The 11,932-nt window shown below is 35.0% G+C and overlaps 2 protein-coding genes across 2 annotated transcripts in view; one reads left to right on the forward strand and one right to left on the reverse strand.

Moving 5' to 3' along the window:
* The window catches only part of LOC129227671 (arf-GAP domain and FG repeat-containing protein 1-like), a 45,555-nt gene extending 39,062 nt beyond the window's left edge, over positions 1–6,493 (reverse strand). Inside the window, exons 1-2 of the mRNA XM_054862263.1 lie at positions 6,326–6,493; positions 5,912–6,005 (exon numbers count right to left, since the gene is read on the reverse strand). Coding sequence (XP_054718238.1) covers positions 5,912–6,005; positions 6,326–6,489 — 258 coding nt within the window. The 5' untranslated portion in view covers positions 6,490–6,493. The remainder of the gene's footprint in view (positions 1–5,911; positions 6,006–6,325) is intronic.
* Positions 6,494–6,795: 302 nt separating this feature from the next.
* LOC129227373 (JNK1/MAPK8-associated membrane protein-like) lies at positions 6,796–9,586 on the forward strand. The gene has a single exon (XM_054861923.1). It carries the CDS (start codon positions 6,903–6,905, stop codon positions 7,812–7,814), a length of 912 nt encoding a protein of 303 aa, XP_054717898.1. The 5' UTR covers positions 6,796–6,902; the 3' UTR covers positions 7,815–9,586.
* Positions 9,587–11,932: the final 2,346 nt, after the last annotated feature.

The raw sequence follows: 11,932 nt of genomic DNA on the forward strand, positions 1-11,932 counted from the left end.
GAAACTTGTTAAAATCTTACCAAGAATTTATTGGTCAATAGTAACTAAAATAAAATATAACTAACAAAACTAAGTTCTTAAGAATAAAACCCGGCCATAAGTGGAGGCGGAGTTCGCAACTCCCCAACACCTATCGGACCTAACTCACAAGAGGCTGACGAACACAAAAGAAGAGAGAGAGAACGATTGGAATCGTTCGCTATTTATACTTGCCTCATTTACATATGATTGGGCATCAAAGGATGCCAACCTAAAACTGAAACTTTACACGTGCCGAAAGAGTTGAGAAGTTATTCTAATTTGAATAAAGTTAATTTTATATTACATTACATTAGGAATGAGAACGCGGATAAATATCGTTTACCGATGTCTATCAGGTAGCAGGTTCCTGCTTCTATCCATGTAAACGTAGGACAAGAATAGTCGTTTAAGCTGAAACGGGACTTGCTATTTGCCTTCCAATATCTGCGAAATCTATCATTATGGAGGAGGAGGCTTGACGGTCTGGGCTGACATCATGTTGGATGGCTGCACACCTCTCCATGCCTTTGAGAGAGGCTCTGTGACGATTGCGAGGTATAAGGATGTGGTCTTGGAGCTCTATGACAACCTCTTGAGGGGCGCTGTTAGCCCAGAGTTAATTTTATTGGATGTTAGCACAAGACCAGCTCTTCTGGTCGACGAATTTCCTGAAGGGGGATACTTAGGGGGATATTTACAGGATGGATTGGTCAATCAAAGCTCTAGACTAAGGGCTCCCAACACATTTTAGCTTTAGAAAAGGGTAAAAGAGGACCATTTTCAATCAAAAAGAGGACTAAAGGGGACCAGTTAGGATTCAAAAGAGGACCTTGGGAGGACTATTCACACATCAGATCACATGAGGCTGAGTTTTGCAATTTTCATATTCAATGTATATTTTCAAGAATCATAAAGCTTAAATTAAAAAAAAAAAAACTCCATAATTGTAGGGCCATGAGTGCTTTGAACTTTTTTTGGGGAAAAAAATTCCCCCCTTTAGCAGGCATCATGACAATGAAATGATGTACACAAATTCAACTTCATAAAATTATATAATTCAACTTTGTTTCAAATACAAACGCTACTTTAAAATGTTATATGTTTAAATATTTAAATTTTAATATCCCCCCCTCAAAAAATAGTAATAACCGAAAATAAACTAATAATAATAAAAATTAAGTCTTCTAAACTAAATAAACTTGAATTAAACAACACAAAAATTATTATTTTTTTAGTTATTTAAATAAAAATTAAATCGAGTTAATCTAACGTAGCATGTCAAAATTAATTTTAATTGCCATAAATATAAAAATATTTATAAGATGCAAAACGGTTGAAAGGTCAGAGGAGCAAATTTTCACGAACCAAGTTCAGTGGTGGCATGTTCCCCATAAAATAAATTTATTTATTTTCTACTAAATTAAACATAAAACATGCTAATCTAAGATGACATATGGGAAAATAACATTTGATTGGGCAAACTATTTTAATATTGTTACAAATTCTGTAAATAGTAATTATTTTTCGTGATTAATTTATTGTAATCTGGCTAAATTTGGCGTTTATTCCATTATTATTCATCTAAAATTATCTTAGTAACATAACCTGTAAATAGTTCCTTGTAATGTACAGATCCCTAACATTCGACTGAAGTATACCCCCCCCCCCCCCCATTTCTAAATGATAAGTTTTGTGAATGGAATAAAAAGAAAATACGAGAAAGTGGTCCGGAAATTTCTTTGATAGTATAAAATGTTGGGTGTCTTGTGAATGAGGAGAGTCAGTTATGCTTTTTTAACTATCTGAGATTCGTCCGAGTCATTGCTCTGTTTATTATGAAGCATTTGCACTGTGTTTTTACGTATTTGGATGCAAATACGTGTGCCATTGTTGAGTTTATAGTGTTAATTGAAATCTGCTTAACTGTTGACGATTGATTTAGCAGTTGTAACTACATTTCATGCACATAGCTGTAAATAAATCTCCTGTTCTTTTCTCAAGAACTGTGTGGTCATTCAAAGAAAGTTTAAAGTTGCATCGAACTCCTAACAATACTTACGTGATTCAAAAAGATTGAAATTTCAAACACTAAAAGCAATTTTCCGCGAAGTCCGAGTAAGTTCAATGTTGCCATGGTTTTCAAAACAATTTGTTCGTTAATTATTGAAATTAAATGAAAAATAAGCTAATCTACAGTAGCATATATCAAAATAACTTCCAATTGTCAAGAACATCAAAATGTTTACAAGATGCAAAAGGATTGAAATTTCAAACGCGCGATGCAATTTTCCGCGAAGTCCGAATAAGCTCAATGTTATGGTTTCCAAAATATCTCCTTCGTTAATCATTGAAATTAAACGAAAAATAAGTTAAACTAAGGTAGCTTATGTCAAAATAACTTCCAATTGTGGAAAACATCAAAATATTTACAAGATGCACAAGGATTGAAGTTTCAAACGCGAGAAGCATTTTTCCGAGAAGTCCGAGTGAGTTCAATGTTGCCATAGTTTCCAAAATATTTCCTTCGTCAATTATTGAAATTAAACGAAAAATGAGCTAAGCTAAGGTAGCATATGTCAAAATCACTTCGGATTGTAAAAAGCATCAAAATATTAAGCAGATGCAAAAGGATTGAAACCTCAAACACGAAAGCAATTTTTTGAGATAAATCATATCGAATATATATGTTTAGAAAATTGCACTAATGAAATATTTTTAAAAGAATTACAAGCACAAGCCAATGATTTTTGAAAGAATTCAAGCAATAAAGAGCCTTTCCATACTTTTTCAAGGTTTTCAAGCACTTGAAAATGACCTCTTTTTTTTTTCTCCCAAGAACTTTTCAAGGTCCTCTCATAGGCGTACGAACCTTGTTTAACACGCACTGAGGCAATGTGTTTGGGTGTACAGTAATTTTTAACGAAATGAAACACTTTTAAAATCTGATATTTAAGTAAAAACAATAAAAGCGTACTAATCGTACCAAAATGTTAAAAAGCGGACTTTACCATAAAAAACGGACTTTGGCGGGAAAAACGGACCATTTGGGAGCCCTGTAGACTTCAATTCTATAGAGCATGGGCTCTTTGGGACGCTCTTTGGAGGGCGATTGACACTCGCAACAACCCTTCATAGCCTGAGTACAACTTTGTTGAACAAGTGGAAACAATTCCCCCCCACCCCTATAAACTACTTCAAGTATGGAATCACACTGTGAGGCTTATATGTCTGTTAGAGGGGGATCGTAACCCCTAATAACCCCTTTTTATTTATTAAATTTTGCAATTGCTGTTTCATACCATCCGACTCTATTGACTGTTATTTATGATCATGTGTGTGTACTTTAAATTTTAGATAGTTATTTGTTTTGTATTATTTCAATGTAAGTACATACCAAATTTCATTAAAATCAGTCCATAGTTTTGAAAATAATCAACCAAATCAGAAAATTCTCTTAATTTCTTATACCAGTGTACAAAAATTTTCATCCATGGTGCACCCCAAAGCAGAATACTTTATGATGTTCTGCAACGTAAAATCATTTGACCAAAATTGTTCTGCCAGTACTTCAAGAATTGTACGCGAAAAAACGTGACATTTCCCACAAATTGGGTGTCAAAAATCAAAATCGTTTCACGTGGGAGTTTTTTTTTTTCTTTTTTTTTTAACTGGACTGTTGCTATTTATTTCTGTGGAAATCTGATATTTCCGGAAACATCACAGCTTTCAACCAAATGACTAACTAAAAAGGACTGAATTTGGAAAATTAGTTGATCATGAAAACTATAAAATCAAAAAAAAAAAACTTTAAAAAGGTGTCAAACCCGACTCGATTGAGATTCTCCGAAAATAGTTAATATGCTTTCTAAAATGCACAGAAAGAGCAAAGATACAAAATTTTATAAAAATCCGAACCTAGGTAGTAAACCACATTTTTTTTGGTTAATTTTACGTGGCATGAAGGAGCAATTAAAATAATGTTACTAAATAAAGAAATTACTGAAATAATAAATAAAATGAGTCGAGTTTGGGTTGCATATAATAAAACACTTCAAAACTTTCTAAATAATTGAAATATTTTCTGGATGCAAAGGGATTGAAATCTCAAACAAAACACGCAATTTCCGGCGATTGACGTGTTTCAATGTTGGCATGTTTCCAAAACATACGTACGTGGAGGAAATTGCAGTGGATGAAGATCGATTGAGAAAGTCCTACAAAGTACTTATTGAATTCAACATGGCGAGCTTTCCGCCAAATTATCGTAATTTGCGAGAATTTTAGATTTTCTTCTAGTTTTATAAGAAATCTGCACAATTTCTGCAAAAGTCTATCTTGAGTTGGAAGATATTTGTAGAAAATCTGCTGTTTCTACAGATTTTCTGCGCCGTAGTTTCTGCAGATTTTCGGCATTGCAGTTTTTGCAGATTTTCTGCACCGCAGTTTCTGCAGATTTTCTGCACCGCAGTTTCTGCAGAAATTTCACTGAAAATTGCAGCATTTCTGCAGAAAATTTGTCAGTTTTCCTCTCACACTTGAACAGAATTGTTCTGCAGCTCAGGCACCTGTTCTGCGACGTACGTCGCAAATTTAGCAGTATTCTGCTTTGGGGATGGTGCACAACTGAAGTTCATAACAGGTGGTGGGGGGGGGGGGGATATTAAATCTGATGGGATATTTTGTCTGACAAATTATTGACCTAGTCAGACTGCAAAGCTTTCAGCAACTTTTGACAGTACACTTTTCAACATTGAACCCTTTCATGACTTTTGATAAGGGAAAACGTCTAACATACTGAAATTTATAGCCATATCAAATGAACACCATAGAGAATTTAAGTTATACAAATGTGAAAAAGCTCCTCAAGCATTAGTGACTAAACTTTTAATATGAAAAAAAAAAGAGAGAGAGAGAGAAGGATTACAGGGCGGAGGGGGAAAATGTCAAAAAATGAGGATTAAAGTTCTAGATACAGTAAAACCTGTAAAGTTGACCACCTTTGTAAGTTGACCACCTGTCTATGTTGACCGCTTTTGTCAAGAACGGAATTAGTCCTATCTTATATAATGAAGGAAAACCTCTGTAACTTGACCACCTCTCTATCTTGACCACCTGTCTATCTTGACCGCTAATGAACACCAAGTTTGGTTTGAAGTATTGTAAAAAACCCTTTGTAAGTTGACCACTTGGTTTATTTTTTTAAATTTTATTTGGCAAATTATTTTTTTTATTATTATTTTTTTATAACTTTCCAAGAATATTTTTGATGCCAGACCAGCATTTTACTAACTAAATGAAACAGCAGCATAACTAAACCTCCTTTTGAGTCTAACCATATGGGAAAACTACTAATAACCCTTTTATTCTCCAAACTTGTTTTTCTTTTGTTGTTAAGCGAAAAATTTGTAATTTTTGATTAGTTATAAATTTTTAGAAACTATTAATATAAAATGAGTAACTTTTCATAAACAATAAGACTTTTTTTTTTTGATCAGTTTACTAAAATTTTAAATTTGCATGACACATTATACGTCATTCTGGAAAAATAATCTCTAAAAATATTTGAATAACATTTTAAATTATTGTTTCAAAGTATTACTAAACAATGAAAGTGAGTTGAGCAGAAAGAGTAAGTGTCAATTAGTCAAAAAATGACTAATTGACATGGTGCAAGAATTACAAAAAAAAAAAAAATCTTTACCCCCTTTATAAGTTGACCACCTGTCTAAGTTGACCACCAAAGTACTGCACCGCAAGTGGTCAACTTACGCAGGTTTCACTGCTGCATACTACAGTAAATAATTTAAATTAGTTTTAGTATAAATAACTTTTTTATTGTATCCATACTGAATTCAATGAAAATTAAGTGCCTCTTATTGAAATATTTTACCTCATTTCCTCGACTTTTGATTCGATCCATTTCAACTTCTGTGAACGAACATACGGTCAGGGATTTAACACGATGTGGAGGATTTAAACCTCTTCTGCAAAAAAAATTTCTCAATTAAACAAAAATAAATGACAAAACTAATCACATAATCTACGTTCAGGTTTTTTTTATGGACTTCTAAACTTGTAATGCTCAGACACAATGCATAAGGCATCCTAAATGTCACTTCGAAAACGCCAACTGAAGAGATGTGCATGAGGTCTAAAATATTGACAAATAGGACTCAAGAAATTAAGGATTCAAAGCAAAGCTTTATTAAGCACATTTATAGAATTGGAAGACAATATAACACAGCATTATATTATTTTGTGAGACAATTTTAAAAACACTGTCCAATGAGAAAATACAACTTACAAAAGACCACCGCAAGAGGAACAAACAAAAGCACCAATAGTAACGTTAACATAAGTAGGTCCTCTTTGCCCGCAATCAAAACAATATTTGTTAGCTGGTAAAGCAGCCAATTCACGCAAAGTTTTCATATCCAATTCATCTCTAGTTTTTTCACGGGCGGCCATTGCGAACTTGTAACCGGAAAGAATGAAACAGTAACTTCCGGGATTTAATATTTGGTATTTCTTCACACAGCTTATAAATATAATGTTGTCGATAACGCATGATCCTGTAAAACTGTGCGTTAAACTGCTTTAATCAGGAATTATCGAGATGAAAATCAAAGACTCATTTACTGATGGATAAACTGATTCAATTTTTAATGTCTTAAAAGCATTCATTTTCAGCAACTTTACCTCCAGTGAAGAAAACAAAAAGTGAAAGTATTAGCTCGTGACCGTAACTAAATGTTTTTGTTTACAATACGGAAATCGAAATTTGGTGTCAAAAGTCAATTCAGAAAGAAAGTGAAGTAGGTAGAAATAAAAAGAACAGTTTTGATTTTTTAGCACCAACTCCAATATACTTAGAGGCCAAGATGGTTATGGACCATTCTACTCATTGCCCTGGGCTTTACTGTGGTCGTATTCGTATAAATGAAAGTTGGGGTGAATGTGGAGCATGTCCTCGAGGATTTCGAGCTGCCGCGAATTCAATTTGTCTACCTTGCAAAGATTTTCCTACATTTTATGACTGGTTTTACCTCGGTTTTATGGCTCTGCTGTTGCTTGTTTTAGAATGGTACATTATCGACCAGACTATGAAAAGACGCAATTTCACCAAAGACATTTTATCGCTTCATGTTTGTGCACTAATTGAGAACATCTTGTCTGCGGTTTGTACTTTATTGCTCAGTGAACCTCGTGGAAGCTTAAATGTGTTTGCTTGCAAAGTGAAGCGGTTATCTGATTGGTATACAATGCTACACAATCCTACTCCGGGGTATTTGAAAACTTTACGGTGTACCCAAGAAGCCGTCTATCCATTGTATTCAATGGTTTTCATACACTATGCTCTTGGTCTGCTTTTTATGCTTCTTTTCCGACCGTTCATAGTCGGTAAATTTTCTGCTGGAAGAGGCAAAAAATCGATATATCTAACAATGTATCTCGTTCCTTTGCTTGTTGTTCTTCAAGCAACATGTGGCGGTTTAATTTATTACTCATTTCCCTTTATTGTGATTATTCTAACCTTTATATCTGTAGCAGCGCACCTGGCATTTAGACTGGATCAATCGATGAAATCTTTGTTTATAACCTCTGTCAAAGATATTAGAAACTTAGTCATTTTGTTAGGGCACTGGTTACTTCATGCTTATGGTATAATTGCAATTACACAGTTGACAGACCCAGTTTTACATGGCTCTTTGCTTGCTCTTGTCCCTTTCCCTACCATTTTCTATATTTTGACGTCTAAATTTACGGACCCTTGTAAGCTTCATTCTGAATAGGTGATTTAAGTTTTAGGGTCCATTAAACTAAATATGTTCAATCATAGGGCCTGGGTATTATACAGTTGACCCTGGTTCATCTGTATCAAAAGGCTCCATTAATTCGTAAATGTGTTCAATGATAGGGTCTGGGCATTAAGCAGTAAAACCTAATTCATCTGGATCAATACTATCCGACTATCACGAGAAAAGCCACTGCCAAAATGTCTGCGCCTGTCTACTGCTATAGTAATGAGGCGCATCTCATTTTTCCAAGGAAAGCTTAATGTTGGAAAAACCCGTACGACTGCACAAAGGCGAGCAGAGGAGTGGTGAAATGGTGCCAGAAAACTTTCCTGCTAACCCTTGCAGAAAATGAACGAAGTCTTTCTATGGCAGTAGACGGGCTCAGACGTGACGGCGGGACCTTTTCTCGTGAAAGACAGACAGTAGGATCCATTAAATTGTAAACATGTTCAATGATATGGTCTGGACATTAGGCAATAAAACCTCATTCATCTGGATCAATAGGGTTTGTTAAATTGAAAATACAGTGAAACCTGTATAGGTTGACCACTTACGGTACACTAGTTTGGTGGTCAACTTAAACAGGTGGTTTATTTATAGAGGTTGAATTATATGACATAGAACTAATTCTGTGCCTGAGAATAGCGGTCAACTTAGACAGGTGGTCAACTTACAAAGGTGGTCAACTTTACAGGTTTTACTGTATGTTCAATAATAGGATCTGGACATTATGCAGTAAAACCTCATTCATCAGGATCAAATTTGTAAACTAAAAATTGTGCAATTTAGCATGAACGTAATTTTTTATGTGGTAAATATTCACTCATTAAATGTGCAGCTCTTGCATATATTGTATAATAAATCATTGTAACAAATATACAGTCTATGTGAATGTGACTTCTACTCTGCACAAAGATTTGAGCACTTGGGATACCACTATGTAGTCCTGGAAACTGCCTAAAATTTTGGTTAGGCAACTGCTGAGATTTATTTCTGTTACTGAGCTCCTTTAGTAGCCTAAGCGGGGCTAGTACAATAGACCTGTGGTCTTGGTGCTCGTGTTGATTTCAAGCGCCCCCCTTTTCACTTCATACTTCAACAAATATACAGTGGTGTACGGTACAGTAAACTAATTTTTTGGTGAAGCAATGTAAAAAAACATTATTTTTACTTAGTTATGTATTGTAAAAAGTTCTTGTTGTAATAATATTATTATGATCTAACTAAGGAGCAAGGCAAGCATTTTGTCTTCTTACCATCCAGATTTTCGATTCTTCCGATAACCTTTGCGACCAGTTATTCCAGACAAATGAAGTTGTACTGTAATTGATTATTTTGTGTCTGTAAACAAAGAAGTTTGACAATTCACATTTTATGTTAAGTCACAAGAAGAAGTATGACTTTGAAAAAAGAACCACTGGAAGCCAAACTTGATAAAAGATCTTTTCCAACTCGATTCTGAAAACAAACTTTTGATGATTCCATGCATGCATTTTGCTTGAAATAGCCTGCTTACAAAAAAAAATTCGTGTTCAAAGAGTCATTTTAATAGAAAAAGTGAAAGTTTATTTAAGAAAAGATAATGCAAAAATAATAATAATGAAGTAAATAATATAAAATCACAGCTACTTTCATTCATGTCCAATAAAAATAATATTATGTCTTTAGGTTTTCTAAACTATTTTTTCCCATTAAGTTTCAGCTTTTTTTTTTGCTTGACATTGCTGGCCTGAAGGTATGACAGTTGATGAAAAAGACATTTTGTACTTTTAAATTTGTAATTACTAAAGACTTAACTGATTCACTATTGTGCATAACCAATATATTTGACAAAAATTTAACATTTAATCTTCCAATGACAAAAAAAAAAAAGAAAGAACGAAAAGAAAACTCACAAAATCAGGGTCATAAGCAGACATTTTTCAGCGAGGGCTTTACCAATCATTGTGATTGGTAAAGCCCTCCCTTAAAAAAGTCTGTCACATTTCTAGTAATATCTACATGACCAATAAAATTTTATTTCATTGGAATATTCTATTGAGCTTTGTCACAATAGGTCATTTAAATGAGGGAGTACAACTGAAAGGGCATTAACATGAGCAAATGTAAAGATATTGTGCCTATCAAATGGGGAGCGAAAATCTGATGTATAAACTACATAATTTCTCTGCAGTTTTCATTATTTCGACATATCTTCACCAAAAGATTCAATTTAAAAAACGGATTGGGGAGTGCTCCCCCCCCCCCCGGTTTTACACTACCAAAAATTATCTAAAATGTATTTTTAAATCTCTTTCCAATGGGACTGTATAAGAGACCCACCTCAAGAGGCATCTGGGACATAACCAGACCTAGTGCACTCCCCAACAATGCATCAGTCTTTTGTGTGTCACCATTAAGGCGCTGATGCATGACACAGTAGTGTTTTTGACGCCCAGTTTCCACCAGATGGAGGTACTTGGACTCTCATTTGATGCAAAATTGCACTAGGAATTTAATTTATCCGAAGGATATTCTAAGCCAAACGAATATCCAAGGGATCATTTACATGCCGCATAATCATACGACATGGACGATGAAGATTTTCTGCATCTCGAAAATCTACCGACTGGCCATCAGGTCAGAATCTGGGTCCCCAGGCGTAGAAGGCCAGTACCTAACCATCACGCCACCAGCCTGCTTGTTTTAAATCTACAAAACAAGAAAATTTCCGGGGTTGAGTCTTTAAATCTCTAGTTCCCTTAACATCACCAAAAATCTTCTAAAACTGCGTTTTTGGAGCTACAATATAGAAAAAATTCGTTGATGGTCCCAAAACAGCCCTTTTATTAACATCATCAGAGATATAACAACTGGACGGGAGAGCATCCTGAAACCTCTTTTCCTTCTAACATTACCGAAGATCGTCAAAAATGATCGATTCAAGCCTACAAATCCTTAAACTTTCTGGGGGAGAAGCCCCATGTGTATTTAAGACACATGTGATGTAAAAAAGAGGCCTTCAATTTCATGCACCTCCCATTTATTTTTCAACCTCGGAATGGCCCAGAGAATCGGATCATGCCGCGGCAACAACTTCTGACTAAAGAGCGGCAAGTTTAAGTATTGTGATAAAAACCCTTACTGCTGATCCAAAAGAGTCCAAAACTATGTTTTTAAATCCTTAATTTTGGAAATTTTCTGGTCAATGTTCCTGATCTTTGCTATCTTCCCTAATATCACTAAACGTAACTGAAAGTTGCATTTTTAGAATTTTGATTTCGAAAATTTACGGGTGGACAGCAGCTGCTTACCCGCTCCTAATGCCGTCGTACCAAACATAATCGAAAATCATATTTCTTGACTTTGGTTGTAAATAATTTTCCCTGGGGAACCTCTTTCCCTTAACATTCCCAAAGAGAATTTTAGAATGTGTTTTAAGAAGAGAAAACTCATAAATTTCCATCTCCTTTCCGTAAACTCACGCAAAGAAAATTTGTAATGACGTTTTTAAAGTCTTATCAGGGCCGGATTTAGGGGAGGGCAGGCGGGGCTACTGCCCCGGGGCCTCCACAACAAAGGGGCCCCCACAATAAAATTTTTACAAAATACCCTAACTTTCACGGATCGAAAATATCGAATATATACATATATACCAAAATATTCGGATTTATATCAAAGTATCGGATATTTTCGAAAATGTGATGATCTTTTCGAACCCTGATTAGGGGTCTCCACTACTTCGTTGCCCCGGGGCCTCCACACTTCCAAATCCGGCCCTGAGTCTTATTGACAAAAAGTTTGAGAACCCCCGAACCTTCTCCCTTCCCCCAGCGTCATCAAGCGTAGGCTTAATAACTTCAGAAAATTTCTGAGTTAGAGCAACCACCTCTTCCCCTAACATGTCAGCATGTATCCCAAAATTGCGTTATTAAAATTTCAATAATACGGTTTTCCGGGGACAGTCCCAAATGCGTTTTTAAGGCTCCAAAAATTTCTAGGGGAGTGCCGCGCAAACCAAGCCTTTTCCCTTGTGTTACAAGTTCTACCAAATATAGCCTTTGAAATTGCATTTTTAAAAAGCCATTTGAAATTGCGTCTAAAATGAGATACCGAACCCAGTATCAATTTGG

This window comes from Uloborus diversus, chromosome 8, assembly GCF_026930045.1.
Source record: "Uloborus diversus isolate 005 chromosome 8, Udiv.v.3.1, whole genome shotgun sequence".
Lineage (NCBI taxonomy): Eukaryota > Metazoa > Arthropoda > Arachnida > Araneae > Uloboridae > Uloborus > Uloborus diversus.